At 42.3% G+C, this 18,166-nt stretch overlaps 2 protein-coding genes across 33 annotated transcripts in view; one reads left to right on the top strand and one right to left on the bottom strand.

Annotated features, from left to right (window-relative positions):
* The first annotated feature begins 299 nt into the window (after positions 1–299).
* On the top strand, positions 300–3,366 carry LOC135090248 (uncharacterized histidine-rich protein DDB_G0274557-like). Its single transcript, XM_063986844.1, has 2 exons — positions 300–437; positions 2,713–3,366. Exons 1-2 carry the CDS (start codon positions 429–431, stop codon positions 2,941–2,943), a joined length of 240 nt encoding a protein of 79 aa, XP_063842914.1. The 5' UTR covers positions 300–428; the 3' UTR covers positions 2,944–3,366.
* Positions 3,367–4,648: 1,282 nt separating this feature from the next.
* Positions 4,649–18,166, bottom strand: part of LOC135090246 (epsin-1-like) — a 32,038-nt gene continuing 18,520 nt past the window's right edge. For 16 of the 32 annotated variants that reach the window (XM_063986826.1, XM_063986824.1, XM_063986822.1 and 13 more), the window contains 8 exons: positions 17,761–17,920; positions 16,970–17,180; positions 15,840–16,265; positions 14,313–14,366; positions 13,785–13,890; positions 12,763–12,942; positions 12,242–12,424; positions 4,649–9,727 (listed from right to left, as the gene is read on the bottom strand). In XM_063986826.1, the coding sequence (XP_063842896.1) occupies positions 9,405–9,727; positions 12,242–12,424; positions 12,763–12,942; positions 13,785–13,890; positions 14,313–14,366; positions 15,840–16,265; positions 16,970–17,180; positions 17,761–17,920 (1,643 nt within the window). In that variant the 3' untranslated portion in view covers positions 4,649–9,404. Of the gene's footprint in view, positions 9,728–12,241; positions 12,425–12,762; positions 12,943–13,784; positions 13,891–14,312; positions 14,367–15,273; positions 15,349–15,839; positions 16,266–16,969; positions 17,181–17,760; positions 17,921–18,166 lie in introns of all 32 variants that reach the window. The other 16 variants (XM_063986829.1, XM_063986828.1, XM_063986830.1 and 13 more) reach the window with 10 other exon arrangements.

An 18,166-nucleotide genomic window follows, 5' to 3' on the forward strand; every position in this document is an offset into this window, starting at 1 on the left:
GTAGAAACAAGAAGGAAGGGTAGTGAAGGAAGGAAGAAAAGGGGGAAAAAAAGAAGGACCACCACTGTTTTCCGTCCCATATCTGTAAACCTGTGCGAGAAAAACTGATTTACGTAACATTTTTTGGGGCAAGAGAGAGAAAAATGGTTGTGGGCTTCCCTTCCTCCTACTGTCACCTCCTCCCCATCTCCTCCTCCTCCTTCTGCGCTTCGCCAATGGGCTTCTTCATCCCTTCTCATCTACCGCGTGTCCCCCCCTCCCCAATACCTTGCCTTACTTATCTCCCCTCCCTGACTCTCCTCCTCCTCCTCCTGAAAACCTGCCCCTCCTTCCATCGTATATAACCAGTTGCCGAGCAGGTGAAGACCAGACCAACACCAGAAGACCAGACTGAAAGCTTCTCTAGTTCTTCCGCCACCACCATCAGGATGAAGTTTGTAAGTTATCATCAAGTAAAGTTCTTCGCATAGACTTACTTGTTTTCTATCTTACACCTCTTGTCTTAATTTTTATTTTTTCGTCTTCGTCTTCGCCTTCTTCCTTCTTCTCCTCCTTCTCCTCTTCCTCCTCCTCGTCTCAGGCTCGACATTCTTTAACTTGGGTACGATAGTCTTGTACTGTTTTCCAGTGACACATTCTTTCACCTCTCTCTCTCTCTCTCTCTCTCTCTCTCTCTCTCTCTCTCTCTCTCTCTCTCTCTCTCTCTCTCTCTCTCTCTCTCTCTCGTTTCTTTTTCTTGCGTTCTATATTTCTTTTTCTCTTTAAGTTAATGAATATTCTCACGTTAAACAATCTTAAATACTGCACGATACTTTTTTTCAACACCATTCACTCTTTTTCTTGTTTTCTTTCGATTATTTTGCTTATATCATCCTCTTTCTAGAGAGAGAGAGAGAGAGAGAGAGAGAGAGAGAGAGAGAGAGAGAGAGAGAGAGAGAGAGAGAGAGACTAACAGGTGTAAGCTACCTCTTAGGAACAGGTTGCTAAGGACAAGCAATTTTTTCATTCTCGCGTCACTCAGCCAGCAAATCAGACAGTCAGCTACTCAGTTAGTCGCCCAGTCACACACTAAGGATTGCAGAGTTTTTTCTAATCAGGCGCGGGTGCTGTGAGGTGGCCCGCTTGTACAGTCACCATCACGTTTCTGTTACCTTTCCTGCATGTCAGATCATTACTGAATCTTAATTAAAGTACTCTTCTTTCTTTTTTTTTCTTTTTTTTTCTCCCTTCCTCCCTTATCTCGATTTTCCCTTTTTCTTCCTTCCTTGATTTCTTTCTTTCTTCCTTCTTTTCTTATTTTCTTTTCTCTTTCTATCCTTCCTTCCTTCTCTCCTTCCTTCATTCCTTTTTTCCTTCCCTCATTCCTTTCTTCCTTCCTTCCGATCTTTTCTTCCTTCCTTCCTTCTTTCCTTGGTTGTTTTCTTTCTTCCTTCTTTCTTTCTTGCTTCTATCCTTTCTCTCCTTCCTTCTTGTCTTTCTTCCTGCCTTTCCTTCCTTCCTTGCTTGCTTTCTTCCTTATTTTTTTGTTTTCTTTCTTTCTTCCTTCTATCCTTCCATCCTTCTCTCCTTCCTTCATTCCTTCCTTCCTTCCATAATTCTTTTCTTTAAATCCTTTGTTTAGAATCAGTTATCAAGACGAGAAGGGATGACAAGCTGAATGAGAAAGTTAGGTCCCGTTTTCTTTTACTCCTCTGCCTCTTGTTTTGGTGTCAGTACTTCCTTATTTAGGTTGGAAATACCCAGGGTGAGGCTTAGAACATCCCCGGGTTATGACTACGTACGTTTCGATCTCTCTTAACTTTCCAACGTCAATGTAACGTTTGCTACTATTAACAGGCTTTAGTCAGGTCAATAAGGGTTTCCGTGGGAGCTTTCATGGTTCTAGTGATAGTTTAACAACGCTGATTGGATGTAATTGGAGTTTTCAAGATTCTAGTAACAGATTAACAGGGTGTAGTGGAAGCTAATGGGGTTTTCGTGATTCTAGTGATAGTTTAAAATGGTTTAGTGGGTGTTGTCGGGTTTTTCGAGTTTCTTGTAGCAAATTAGTGGTTTCCCGGTGTGTTTTCATGATTTTTAGTGATAGTTTATCATGAACAGGGAAAAATACTCACGAGAACCTGGCCAATTATTTCTGTACTCTTTGAAACATAATCCTGATCTAATAAAGCGTCTCAAAATACAGTTAGTTGAATAAATTAATACCTTGAAAGCAATCAGTCAATAAATAAACACAACAATTAAATTACAACAACGAAATAATAAATACAACAGAGAGAGAGAGAGAGAGAGAGAGAGAGAGAGAGAGAGAGAGAGAGAGAGAGAGAAGGGGGGATTATGTGTACCCCAATCTCCCCTCAGCCCCTCAACAGAGATTAACACGTGATATTTACTTACATAACTAGCCGGGTACAGGTAGACTGGTGTGGCTGGGCCTTGGGGGAACCCGGTAAGAGGCGGCGGACACGTGTGTGGGAGGCGGGCAGAGTTACAAGACAGGTGTTGGCCTTGCAGACTGACTCACTGCTTCACTTGGCCGTTTGAAGCGTCTCGGGAGTGAGGTACGAAGCATGAAGAGAGAGAGGGAGAGGGAGAGAGAGAGAGAGATTTCACACCCTGCTTATAATATTCTCTCTCTCTCTCTCTCTCTCTCTCTCTCTCTCTCTCTCTCTCCACCAGACAACACACTCACACCTCCTTTCTCCCCTTCAGATCACCGCTATCGCCCTGCTGTGCCTGCTGGTCGGCGCCGCCCTGGCAATGCCCTACCCTTACGCTGAGCCTGACGCCCTGGCCTTGCCCTTCAGAAGGGGCCACTACGGCGACCACCACACCCACAGCCACGTGCACCACGCAGACCACACTCACTACTACACCCATTATCCTGGCGGGCACACCACAAGCTACACCCAGTACCACCGCCCTCACCACTACCACCACTAAGTGTGAATTGAACTGAACAACAGGAGTGGCTTGGCATCCGTGTTCCGAAACGCTTTGCTCCCTCACCACTCTTTCCTAAAGCCGTTGAGATGATTAGCCGGGTTCTCAAGTGTTTCTGCTATTGATAATGTAGACATTTTGTTAATCTGTCACTGGAGTCTTATAAACATTCTTGAAAACTAGTCTAACTTTATCTGAAGTCTTTTGAAAGTAGTGGAGATGCGGCGTATCAGTATTTCATAATGTGGTTCAGCCTCTCTCTCTCTCTCTCTCTCTCTCTCTCTCTCAGTAAACATGTCCAGGACTACTTCCATAAATCCATAAATACACTACAGTTATTTGGATGTTTTGTTTCCGTCTTTCCTCCCACGTCGAGAATTTTATGCTGGAAAAACACAAAATAAAAAAAATTAAAAAAAAAAACTTTTTACCTTTCATCCATTCTTCCACTACAGACTTTTTGATGTTTAGTTCCTCTGTGAGGAACCAAATATCCTTTATTTTTATTAATAGATAAATAAATAAATAATCTATAGTTGTATATACATCTATCCACTTTTATCATAGTGTCCAATACAAATTAACCATACCACGCTGGTAATATAAAACTAAAACCTCATTTTCAGCCAGTCTATATTTTTTTACTGGCTACACTTCAAGACGCCACAAACTATTATACTTATCTCTTTCCTGATACAAAGTATCACACGCAGGTGATACGAACTCAGTACGAAACCTCTCATCTTCAGCTCTGCCAGGGTATTACCTATCCCTCATCACACCAACAAGTCTACTGTAGTACTGCTTATGACACGTTGCTGATATGGACACGCGGACAAAACCCATCTTTAGTTGTACCTCTCTATATTTATCTACTACTTATTCTTTAAGCCAAAAACAATAAGCCATACTTATCACGCTCCTGGTATGAATTTGAGGAGAAAAGCTTATCTTTCAGCTTTATCAGTCTATATCTTCTACTACCTACCCTTCAAGACGCCCCAACCAGAGAAATAATAATAATAAATAAATAAGTAGATAAATAAATAAATAATACACGCTACTGTTACTTTGTGGACAGAACCTTATCTTTCAGCCATACTAGCCTATACTTTCATCACCGTTCTCCATTCCCTTCAAGAAGAAATAAATCCGTACTTTAAATTACGCCAAGAGCAAACATCTATATTCTTATCTCACGCTGTTGCTATATGAACGAGTGGCCAAACTTTTATTCCTCAGCATTACTAGTTCACACCAAACATTACACAGGTTTTTCGGCAACACTTCGTCTTTATACCTCCAGACTTACATTCATTTACCCTATTTGAGAGCTATTTTCCTCCTGAGTCTAGTCCAATAATCTCGATCATTTATAATTTTGCTTCCTGTCAAGTCCTCTAACATCCCATACGTAAATCACTCTTTTCTTGAGTCTATTCCAGTCATCTACCACCCTATGAGAAAACCAAATTCTTCCTGAGTCTAATTTGGCCATCTATTCCTTTCGGAGTCTATTCTAATCACCTAACACCCTACCAGCGCTAACTTCCTACCTAACCCTATCACAGCCATTTACTACTACCCTTTCCTAAGTTTATTCCAGTCATGTTACCCTTTTTGAGAACCAGTTTCCTCCTATGGTGATGCCTGGACAGATACAGTAAAAGAAACACTACTTGAAGGGGCTGACTGAAACACAAGCTGGAAAATATGCGATATACAGTATATATTAATTATTCTGTGAACATTACCGAGGGTGTGTATGTGAGGGATGGTTACTGTCCACCGACGCACAAACACACGCTCACACACACACAGACACACGCACACACACACATTGCTCGGCGTGTGTGCATGCATGTATAGTTACTCAACCCTCTGTTCTGTTTCCGTGTGACAAATCTTTATTCAATCTTCTCCCTCCGTGATGCGTTGAGGGGAAGTAATAATAATAATAATAATAATAATAATAATAATAATAATAATAATAATAATAATAATAATAATAATAATAATAATAATAATAAAATAAACAAGCACAGTCAAAACAGTACACAATAAACTAAAGGCTGAAAAAATAACTAGGCTAACATAAGTACACACTATTATCAAAGTCAGTATAGATATGTGCATATCAGTAGTAGTAATAAGAAGTCTTGTTAAATTATACTTTTTTTTTTTTTTGCTTGTCTTAATTAGTAGTAAACATCCCATTCATATTACCCCCATTGTATATCGCTACCTTTAATAATGTACAGCCTCATTTGTTCCCACTGCTCCCCCATTAAGTGCCCACAGACCCATGCATTCCCTCTCCCCATTTCCTGTCTGCACCATTAATCACTTAACTGTTTCCTAACCAAAGAATATTTATAAATGGATGATACATGCATGAGAGAGAGAGAGAGAGAGAGAGAGAGAGAGAGAGAGAGAGAGAGAGAGAGAGAGAGAGAGAGAGAGAGAGAGAGAGAAATTTCGTCACAACCTGAAGACAATGTTTTAACATTTCTAGTCCTAAATAAAGTCCCATAAATAAAAAAAAATATTCATAAAGAGCCAATATTTTCTTTGGTAGCCCAACCTCAAAAAAGTAACAATAATCTTACCATCTTCTATAATAGTGTAAAAAAAAAAAAAAAAGATTAAGACAAGACCTTCAGAAGCCTCACACAACAATTCTAACACTTCTCGTAAAGCTGTCAGACATGAATGGGCAAAATGTTCTCCCCCACCTCCAAAATGACAATAATTCTTCCACTTTCCATAATATAGTCAGTCTGAAAACTCCCATGGGCAAAATTTTCAAAGCCTGAACCTTAAGACAATAACTTTTCTACAATTTTTTTTTTTCTTATAGCCAGTCTCATAGATGATAATTCATCCATCTTCCATACAGTCAGTCTGAAAACTCCCATGGACTAAAGTTCTCAAAGCCCAAACCTTAAAACTTTAACAATTAATTCTTTCTACAGTCCGTCTCATTACAGTCACAGATAAATAAGGAAGGTTTCGACTCATCTGGATTAAGATGCACAAAACAGCCTGAAAGATTCACCAAATTCAACCGCTTACTCTGAACCCAGTTGAATCTGCCTATCACACCTGAACTACTATTAATTTGTGTCTAATAAATCCATATCACCTTTAGAAACCCACCATTACAAGACTGGATAACACCCTTGCGACTTTCAACCTTGTCACTTCAGGACTCTTGAATTTCATCCTTTGAAACAATTACATGATATGTTTTGTAGCCACATGAGAACATCTACTTTATGAAGCTCCACTCTTGTTCTCCAGGACTCCAGCCACGCCCAAGTGCAGAGTTTAAAGTATCTTATTGTTCCCTTGGAGTTGTCATCTCAGTGATATCAGTACAAGAGATGATTAAAAAAGTATATATTCTCATGCAGCTGCAAAAAGACATTTTAATTTGTTGTTTATAAGCTTCAAATTGAATTAAAATGACCTTGGAAGACTCTCACTTGTTATCTTCTTACACTACTGTACTGATATTCACTCAGCCTTGAGGGTGGATAGTGTTAATGGTTACGAACTACTCATTACTCTGACTCCACTTTGCAATGTGTCCATATTAAGTCTCTTGATGGATAAATTCCTAGTTGGTTGACAGATTCTACTCCCTTAGCACACATAACTTTTTCAAAAATACAAGTTCTGGGCATAACACCTCTTTTCCTGAACTCAAGCAAGTAAGGTTACTCTGTCAGAAATGTCCATAAATCGACTCTGTACAATAGTACACAGAGAAGTCACCAGCTGAGCACAGGGTACGATGCAGAGTCCATCAACATGCACATACCAATGTCTCACTTTTAGATGCTTCGGTCACATCATGAAAATAAACCAAGAACTGGATGCAGCTTCAGGTTCTCCTAAAAAAAAAAAAATCAACAGAACTAATGCTTTGTTCAATTAAATATATATAACCTTTTTTCACAAACAACACACAAAATATTGGTTGGGTGTAGCAGCACAAGGTTCCCCCAAACGTAACAAATTTCCCATGCATATAGATAAGGATAAAAAATAGGTGTGTGGTGCCCTCGGGGGTTCACCACCATCACTGGAGGGTCACACTACCATCACCAATCAGCAGCTTTCTTTTATTGCACTCAGCAGCCAGTCACTATCACAGGGACTTGTTTCTCCTTCATGTGGTTCTTCTCACACTGTCACCATGGGAGAGACGAACACACAGTTGCCCCAAGGAGTGACATCACAAAGTTCAGCAAATTTTGTGTTTCTAAATTGAATGGAAACTAATGCATGGACTTATATTACCCAGTAAAGACCAAGAATGTGATGTGATGGATGAAGGTACCTGACTGATTTAGGTCTGAAACACTACACCAAACATGACAACACTACTTAGGGCAACTGTGAAGGTCACCACATGTCCACTGCCATCAGGAGGCTGGGAGGAGGTGAGGGAAGGGACCTCCCCACCCTGCCAGGCTGCATCCAGGATCCCGTCAGGACTATTCACGGGATGTCTGTTGCTAACTTTCAGGTTCAGATGGGAGAAGCCCTGCATGAAGCACAGCCAGTACGCAGCAGGGCCCTAGCTAGCACCATGGCTCCATCAGACTTCTTGGGACTGCTCAGACATGAACTCCCAAATCCAAGTCCGTTTTCCCAGTTTTGCCGTACAAAATTTTGACAAAGAATTCAACCTTTTTTCATTATCATTAAGAATTTCACTACATACTCAACTGAGGGCTAATGTTTTTTGAGTACAGTACATTAGTGCAGCTCAAAACACTGCAGGGGCCTTCCAAAAGTAAGACCAGCTAACCTCGGCAACAGGGTAAGGCAAAGAGGCTGATTTGCAACTTCCACACATTTTGCGTCAAGATGCGAGGCTTTGTGTCCACAGAATTTTGACGGGGACACCTGGGGACTAGGCGGGGAGAGGGTTGGCTGGCTGGGTGATTGCAAAAATTGACTTTTCACACATTTTCTGAATTTTTCTTTTTTTTTTTTTTTATGATCAACCTTACAAAAATGTGTCCTGTGAAAATATAGGAATAATCTTGCTGGGTGTGGTATTGGTGTGAGCAGGCAAGACCTACCACCAGCTATGTACAAAAAAAGCTCTGCTAGAATGATCATTCCCATCCTGCAGTTGAACACTACACCAGTGAAGCAAGATTTCACAAGTTGTGTCTAAGTATTAAGTAGACATACCAATGTTGCACTGGCCGTCGATATATAAGTGAGAGGAGATTGCAAATTGTATATATTTTCAAAGCTGCACAGGCTGTGATCCACTGGAGTGTCAGCTGCTTTGTGGAACCCAATCAATTATCATCCATGCTGGTTTCACAAGTGTCTAAGTAGAAAGTACAAAAAGTTTAATGTTATGTATGTTTCAGTCATGCGTAACTAACATATTATGTATTTCACAAGACATAAAATCCCATAACTCTTTCAGGGAGAGCCCAAAAGTTTTATGTTATACTGCATGTGCCAAGCTTAAGCTGAAGCCTGCTCTGAATATTGCATTACCATACCACCTCATCCTCCTCATGTATGCAGCCCTCCTCAACTCAACCCAACACAACCCTCTCCTCACTGCTTCTCCCTCCCTCCTCAGACCACTACTTGCCTACATGCACAGGAACTGAACACAGGCAAGAAGTCAGCTTCAATGCAGTGCTGTCAATTGTTCATGGCGCAAATATTCAATGATATGCAACTGTTCAAATATGACAGGAAGTTAAACATTTGTAAAATATACAGTATAAATAAGTTACTTTCTTACACTACTCTTGGACTTGCTATAAAAGTACTCTTATAATAATAAATAGAAGAGGCAATATTGCATACAATTTTCACCTATTACAAATTCTCAGGAAATATATTTGCACAAGAGTTTGAATATTTAAGAAACTAGCATAAAGTGAGGACACAAGGGGTGTTAAGAGGCTGCCTGGCTAGCCACACTTCTGACCCTGAATGGCCACAGCCTGGCTAGCCACACACCTGCCCATTGCCTAGCCGGCCACACACCAGGCCATTCCCTGCCTGGCTGGCCACACACTGGCCATGAACCAGGCCACTCCCTGCCTGGCTGACCACACAATGGCCATGCACCAGGCCATTACCTGCCTGGCTGGCCACATACACGCACACATGCATGCAGCCTCACACACACACACACACACACACACACACACACACACACACACACACATGCACGCAGAAGTGCATGATGGTGCACAGGCGCATGTGAGCGCACACAAACATACATGCACACAGACACACACACACACACACCCTGTACAAATTAGTGTGATATAAAGAGTACATCTACAATGCTTATTTACAAATTGGAAATAAAAATTTAATCTATACCTACACATAAAAAAAAAGAAAATGAAAAAAAGAAAAGAAAAAAGTGGCAAAGCGTGCAGGACCTGAAACCCTCTCCATTATAAAAGGAAGGGGTTTTCTTCTGAGGGCTGGGCAGGGGTGGGACCCCAGGGTCCTGGGGTGGACCCTGAGGGGGGTGGCACCCCAGAAAGGCCTACACTCCCAATGGCGGTGGTTCTGAGCTGGTTCATGGAGGGCTTGGGAGCCTGCTGCGCCTGGAAGGGGTTGGGGGGGCTGGGGGAGCTGAAGGGGTTCACACCTGTAAAAGACGAGGGCGGGAGGCTGGCTGTAGCGAATGGATTGTTGGTGGTGTTGAGGTTGTTGTTGTTGAGGTTGTTGATGAAGGAAGAGTTGGAGGAGGGCAGAGGGGAGAAGGTGGTGCCTGTTGGGAGAGAATAAACCCACACGCATGAATCCTGGTCACCCCGCACATGCACACACACACACACACGCACACACGCACGCACACACACATACACACACTATTACTGTGCAGCCCTACATCAGACTTTACAACATCAACAAAAGCTAACCATAATTAACTAAGACAAAATTGTAGATGGCATTCAAATACTGTGACATTAAGAAAAATTGGTTGAAAATCATTAAGAAAAAATCAGAAAGTAAACACTGATATGAAAATAAGAGCATGAAAACTAACAAAAACTGCCACACAGACACATCAATAAAGAAGTCACAATACAAACCAAGACCACCAGTGTTACAAAAAAAGGTGAACACATTGTTAGAAGCCCCACTCATGCATCAGTAATGTTTGGATTATGTACAACAAACAAGTATTGGTCACTGTCTGTTCTCCTCTATGTGTCAGACATGATGAAGGCTGAGAACCTTCCCCTGAGGACCTAGAGTCCTCCTGACACGTGCAGGAGCAGCAGCACATGACAAGCATGTGGATGACTACAGGTGTGGTGGCATTCATGACCAATAAAACCACAAGTGATCCCCACATATAGTACTGCAGTAATTCATGCATCTTGATGGGACTTGGAGTACTCTGAAGTACACCTACACAGAAGGACTATGATACACACTTGTTGAGAAGGCAAGTGCATCCTAAGACTCAGGGATACTATGTCCCTATTTGCTAAACACTGGTGGCTGCATCAATCAGTGCACCAGACCTCATGTTCTGCATTCCACAGTGGTCCAGTTCGGAATATTACACACTGCACTACAGCTCTGGCCGCATCACAGCTATGGGCTGCCACATTCCCTTCATCTAGCACACAGCCGCTGATGAGCCCACTAGCACAAGGGCACCATTCCTTGCCTCTGGCTTCAAGTATTACCTCACCTCTGGCACACACTCTGAGGCACCACCACTTGAGAGCTACAGTTACTATACACGGCAACATTACAGGGTTGGCCTCACACAAGCCCTGCAAGCCAACCGCTAGCCAGCAGCACCACCAGCACCAGGGAGGGGAGGCCTTATACCCTGCAAAGTCTCAGGAGGTGTTAGTAATCAACTGACAAACTAAGTGAGAACCCGGCCCTCTTTGTGCCACTGGTGAAATACACGGAGTGCCACATTCAGGTATCAAACTTTACTATTGCCTGTCCTGTACAAGTCAACTAAAGACAACACAAAACAGGACAGATAAGCCACAACTCTGAACTTTGAATGTTTCAGCCACTCTGTTCTTAAGGAGAATCACAGCCTGGTGTGTAGATAGCATCATTGGAAAACTACAAATCTTGACTCCACACATAGCAAATAATCCGTCTTCCTTTCACCAGTGACACAAATACTGCTCTAAGTTAAAAACAGGTGAGAAATGACTGCAAAGCTGGCATGTGAAAGCTCTACAGCCCAGGACAGATAAAAGGGTAAATACTCTGCAAAATAATGGTGCATAAATTGTTAGTGATAGTTTGTGAAAACATAATGATGACATGGATGAGTGACTCATTCACTCTCACACACACACACACACACACACACACACACACACACACACACACACACACACACACACAAAAACACACACACACACACACACACACACACACACACACACACTAACACACACTAACACCAAGAAGAAAAATACAGTGTTGCAGAGTAAATTGTAAGATTTTGAATAAGTTAAAAGTTTTGTAGTATCCTCTGTAATTCCCCAACACCAGTATTACAATAAGGTATACAATATGTAACTTGAATGAAAATGATTGTTATTAATAGTGTGAGTATGTTATATTTCCTTCCCAGCAGACAAGTTAAGACTTTCACCCACACTGATTTCTACATGTCAGAACAAAGATGATCTATAAAAACCATTTATACAAGCTAATAAGGATACCTACTCCTGTGTTACTGCACTGGTTAATGGCAAATAAAGCTGCCCACATCAACATTATCACAGCAGGGCATTTGTGACATACTACCCACAGTAATCTGGTTAGACGAAGCAACATGGTGACAGCAGGGCACTGGTAAGAGACTACCCAAGATTATATGGTTAGGTTAAGACACTCGCCATGAAGACAAACACCAAGACAAGTACATTCATGGTCAGGAGTTGAGTAACCTTCCCCACTCACTCACTGTGCTTCATGTTCTCCATCAGTCTTAAGTCCTCTGATCTTCTTTTTATCTCGTAACAGAATCAAGTAGCTGACAGATTCTTAGCACGTCAAAGAACCTTGGATTCTAAGATCAAAGGACCTCAGATTCTTAGACCAAAGACCCTCAGATTCTTAGGACCTCGGATTCAAGGTAATGGCAACCACAGCATAGTGAGTGAGGTGTATTACTCAAATACTGACCAGGACTGCACCACAAAACAAAGGAACAAAATTTACGTAAGACCAGATTAGAAGCCTGAGTGTGGCTTTGAGGTGGACCAGGCGGGCCAGTCATCAGCCTTACCTAGCCCAGTGGGGGCTTGCTTGGCTGACACCAGGTTATCCAGGTTCACCAGGTTGGAGTTCTCCCCCAGGAAGGCTGCAGGGGACTTGGACTTCTGTGGCGGTGCCTTGGTGGTGGAGATGCTGGTGATGTCTGTCACTGATGCACTCAAGCCACTCAGGTCAAAGGCATCAGAGGAACCATCTGTAGGTGGGAAAGGAGTCAATCGCGTGGTGGTATGCTGCCTCTCTGTCTATGCTGATCTGAGGTTAATCATCATACTAGTTTCACTCCGTATGTGTGGCCAAAAAAGAAAGTATTACCAGGAACAGCACTCGGAGGTCTCGAGACTATGTAAAAGTTAACCACGACTTTGGATTCAGTGTCCATTTAATGCTTTTCTACATTTTTCTGATAATATTTTGGGTTTCATAAAAGCAAATTCAGCATCCTCAGATCACAGGCAAAGATATATTACTAATAACTTTAAAATGCATAAATAATTTCAAGATCAATCACACTTCACTTCTCCAAAGACTCACTGTTGGTTGGCTTCTCCCTGGTGGACAAGGCGGTGAACTCATCCATGTCCCTGTTGTCTGTGGGGGTGAGGGGCGAGAATGGGTCCCTGGAGGGCGGTGGCTTATTCTCCACGGGCTCCCAGGGGTCCTTGGCGGGGGGCACACTCCCCAGCACTGCCCATGGATCGTTGCCACAAATACCTGACCAGAGGCGGAGGGGTGATGTAGGATGTCAATATTGGGTGTTGGTGTGGAGTTAATGCATTAAATAAAAGAATGTTACAGGTACTTTTCTTTTGTGTTCAAGAATAACTATACAGAAAATTAAATTGTCTTCTCTCTTAATCCTACTCCTTTTTCCTTTTTTGGAAATGGCATTTGCGCAGGTTTTTTTTTATCTTTTCTTTCTTTCTTTTCTTTTTCTCCCTTTACCCAATCTCCCTGCTACATAAAAATATAGATAAAAATCAATTTCTGGATACTGAAATTACCAATGGGAATGTCATATTTGTCCAGAGTTCTGTAAGTCAAATTCTACTCTTTTACAGTGTGTCTTGTTTTGCTATAAAACATTACTCATCTAAGGTTAAACTCACAGGCAATGGAACTTAGCAACACCACTAATTCCTACTTGTCATGTTGCTGTAAATGACAAACCTATTCTACACACATCATTCACTCTCAACAGGGCAAAAGAGTGTAAATGATGTGTGTATGAGTGTATGGTGCTTTGTCTGGTATATAGGCCATACTCTGAAACACTTCTGTGTCACACTTCCACCACTTTCAAAAGGCTCTGGGTGAAGCTGCACAAGTTTTTAAGAGTGTTTTTATGGTTCTCATGACAGACTAACAAGACTTCAACAACATCAACAGGAGAAACACTCTTGAGAACCCAGCTAATCATTTCTATGGCCTTTAAAATAGTTGTGGTGAGAGAGCAGTGTTTCTGGATATGAGCTATAGAAAGATAGATAAATTTACCAGTTGCATTCATCACTGTGAGACAGAGATGCTTCTGAGACAATACTGCAGCTCCTTACCTCCCATGGGTGGCTCTGGAGATCTGGCAGGGGCCCAGGGATCAGTGGTGGGTGGGGACGTCATGCGTGAGGGCGGACCAGACACCGGGGAGCCCCATGGGTCAGGCTGAGGGAGGCACAGGGCCACGATTGTTATGCATGACCACAAACACAATGGTGAGGTGATTAGCAAGGCACGTAAGGGACACCACATGCCCCTCACATCTATGAGGACAGAAATGTGCAAGATACAGGGTACGACACATTACAGATCTAAAAATGAATCCAGCCACTAAAGAAATTGAGACGGAATATAAGAGTACCACAAAAAAGAAAGAGAAAGACTACTGCGTGACCCAAAAGTGATGTGCAGTACCTGATTTGAAACTCTGAGACTTGAGAAAATAGAGAAAATTAGAGAGTAGAGAGTAGAGAGAGAGAGAGAGAGAGAGAGAGAGAGAGAGAGAGAGAGAGAGAGAGAGAGAGAGAGAGAGAGAGAGAGAGAGAGAGAGAGAGAGAGAGAGAGAGAGAGAGAGAGAGATACAGTACCTGGTTGGGTGTTTCTGAGCCACCATTGGGAAGAGCCATGCCCCAGGGGTCTGTCTGCAACACCACATACACCACTCTGTTACTCTCAGATGCACCACACCTCTGCCTATGCTAGCCTGGCCTCAACACGGTTTGCATCACCACCTGCTACTGCTGCGAACACTAACACCACACCATACTGAGCTGAACTATAAAAGATGCCTACCACTGACAGACAGCTGGGGTCCCCTTAGTATTAGTGTGTTTCCTATGGTCTTATAAGATTATTTTTTTTCCCTGCACAATGACTTCTTATTTGTACAATTTGCTGTATTATGTAAGAGTTATGGATGTTACGAGTCTCTAATTATCACTGATTTGCTTTTAAATATATCTTGAAAGTCTTTATCATGACCAGCTTTGGGGTGTTTTATTTTTATGTATCATGTAAACTTTGACATATTGTGTAAAGTTTGCTACATCATGTATGAGTTATGGATGTTACAAGTCTTTCATTCTCACTGATTGTGCTTTTATAAATATATCTTGAAAGTTTTTGCCATGATCATCTTTGGAGGGTCATCTTTTTTTTATATATATATCATTTAATATTCTCATACATATTTCACACATCAATAAGAACTCACACTGTTAATAATACAAACAAAATTAAGCAGGATTCAATAAACAAGATACATCAATGATACAAAAGGCGCATTACACAGATGTACGTTACAGAAATATGCTTCTGAATGTTTTTTTGGGGGAGGGTAAATAACTGTTTCAGTTATTTTTCCACAAACTATCCAATTAAAAAAAAATATATATATATATATATCAACAGGTGTAGCCAGGATGAGTCAGTATTTCCATAATCTGCACAAAAGCTGCTAAACACTATACCCACAAGTTTTGGCATCTGGCTCTGTGCTAAGGGTTAATCAACACTACAGCTATAACGGTAAACCACTGTTAGTCTCACCAGCCCATCCATAATGTTGCCGTTACTAAACAGATCATCCAAGGAGCGAGTGGCTTGGGCCAGGTTGAGGTTTTGCTGGTGACATAAAAACATCAGGGTAGGTTATTTCCTTGAGGGATTTTGCACATCTCAGGAGCCTTAGTGGCATTTGTACACACATGAAAAGCGAGATTCAGGTCATGTACACAGTTCACCTCGTGAGCGTGCTAGCCACACACGCTGAGAGTTCATGAGATACCTCTGGATAAACACAACACAAAATTCGCGAATGGTAAGAGAAAAGCGCTCTAGTATATATTATTCAAACACAGGTGAGGTAAGCACCAGACAAATCCTTCCTAGCTGTATGTAATGAACAGCTGATACAACCATAGCACTAAATGAACTGGAGTAGCAGGTTACCTCATCCCAGAACTAAATGGGGAGTAGAATAAAGAGCTACCTGAGAAACAATTAATTCACAAAAGTAGCACCGGGGAGCAAGACCCTAAAGCACAGCAGATGACGACCTTTGTGTTAGTGGGTGTCTGCAATCTGGCCTACCCTGATGCAGGCTGGATACTGACCTGCACAGGACCCCAAGGACTAGCAGCTGAGGAGAGACTAATAGGCTTCGCTGGCTGTGTGGTGGAGGGTGTGGCAAGGCGTGAGGAAAGAGGTGACTCAAGCAAGGATGCATAAGAGGAAGGTGACGGAGGGAAGAGAGAATGCCGGTTGGGAAGTGTGGCAGAAGCAGAGGCAGAAGAGGAAGTGACAAGAAGGGACGTAGGGCGAGGAACGGAGGGTGAGTCGTGGAAAGGGTTTGGAGAAGGGGTAGAGGAGCGGTTCTGCCTTGGGGTGGCAAAAAGCAGAGGTGAGGAATTTAAAAGTGGAGGATTGGAGTGCCTGAGTGTGACATCAGAGCCTTCGGAAAAAGTTGTGGGGAAGGAGGTGGAGGAAGGGAGTGGCGGTACAGGGGGAGGTGGTGGTGAGAAGTCTACACCAGGCAAACTCTGGTGGGAAGAAATATATGTGACCCTTTATAGACATTCATGCACGAGGACAAAAAACATAAGTGGAATCATTAAAAAATACTCTTAACTTTGTATAATCTGAAGACAAATGGTGCTGTAAGATTAAGAAGATATAGTATACATGACATTACAAACACAAGTGCTACAGAAACTCTTTATAATCAAGGCAAAATTTAAATATATAGATTGTATGGAGATGAGACAATACCAAACAAGAAATTAAAGAGTTTGCTAAAAATACACTAGAAATAACTATATATTCAAAACAAAATTCTTCAAAAAAATAAAATAAATAAATAAATAATAAAACAGTGAACATAAAAACCCAAACAGGAAAAAAAATAAAACCAACATACAAACAAACTTTCTAGAATGACAAACTTAAGTGAAGATGGAGTGAGAGAGAGAGAGAGAGAGAGAGAGAGAGAGAGAGAGAGAGAGAGAGAGAGAGAGAGAGAGAGAGAGAGAGAGAGAGAGAGAGAGAGAGAGAGAGAGAGAGAGAGAGAGAGAGAGAGAGAGAGAGAGAGAGAGAGAGAGAGAGAGAGAGAGAGAGAATCAAGAGAGCAAAAGATAGAACCAACACAAAAATTTTCTAAGTGACAAAAAAGGATGAAAAACAGAAAGAAAACCAGTTGGGTTAGTATGAGAGGAGCACCAGTGAGGGGGAGGAAGGGAGAGGTTACCTTGATGTGTGCCGTGTGCTGCGGGGAGGCTGAGGTGGCAGAGGCGGTGGCATTGGACGTTGGCATTCCCCAGGGGTCGAGGGTAACGGTGGAGGGTGGGGTAGAGGCAGGGCGGGCACCCCCTCCGTTGACCCCGCTATGGGGATTAAAATTGATATCTAAAAGGTCATTCATGGCGGACTCGTCTTCTGTCTGTGTCCTCCTGCACTCCCTGTGGTGGAGAAACCCAAGCTCACACCAGCCTTGCTACCACTGACCCATTGCTGAGTCAAGTCTCGCTACTAAAGGTTCTACTCAACATGACTGTCTTGTGCTCAACGCTTAACTCAAGTCCCAATCTCGCAAACTTCACTGCACTTGCATCCTGCACCTTTCTTTTCATTAAGGAATTGTGCAAGTGTCAAATGCAGCATTTAATTTTGAGTGCTTGATTACTTTATAGGAAGTACTGATATGATAACCTGTAATAGCTTTGAGGTGCATGGTGTGTCTTGTACCACTAAAGGTGTTACTGTATGTGATAATTCATCCTATGCCACACATCAACACACTACAGGATTGTAATGGATCTGAAATTCAATACACAACAGACACCACAGCAAACATTCATCTCCCACTGGTGGGCCAGAAGAGACAGGATCATGAAACTCAGGTATCACTGTGCTGCACCAACTATCCTTTTAAGCCTTTATGGGAAACTGCATCTACGTACAGGAGAAAAATTACAAGACACAATTTCATACTCAAAACCAAGTAAGGACAGCTGGGTGAGGGCCCCAGGGTATACGTACTTGAAGTCCTCCTCACTCTGTGTTATGGCCATCTGCAGCCGCACATCATCTGAGCGTTTCTTCTGCTCCTCCTGCTCGGCCTCCTCCTTGCTCATGGCCAGGGCAAGCTGTAGCTGCAACTCCTCCTCTCCAACAGTTTGGGGCCTGGCTGCTTCAAGCTCTGGAGGCATAGGGTGCAGTGAGGGCGATGGGGGAACATCAAAATAGATACATAAGCATACACGCACACATATGCACAAATGAGCGCCACTGTCCACAACAGGGCTCTCAAAAGCCTCTACAAAAAGTCAAATTATCAACTTGTCACATCCTAGCAGCTCTAAGCAACTTCCCTAGTGGTCTGCTTATAATGAGCCTTGCTTCCTTCATGTCAGTTACCACTCTCACCAGACTTGCAAGAGGCTAT

Source organism: Scylla paramamosain, chromosome 34, assembly GCF_035594125.1.
Source record: "Scylla paramamosain isolate STU-SP2022 chromosome 34, ASM3559412v1, whole genome shotgun sequence".
Classification (NCBI taxonomy): domain Eukaryota; kingdom Metazoa; phylum Arthropoda; class Malacostraca; order Decapoda; family Portunidae; genus Scylla; species Scylla paramamosain.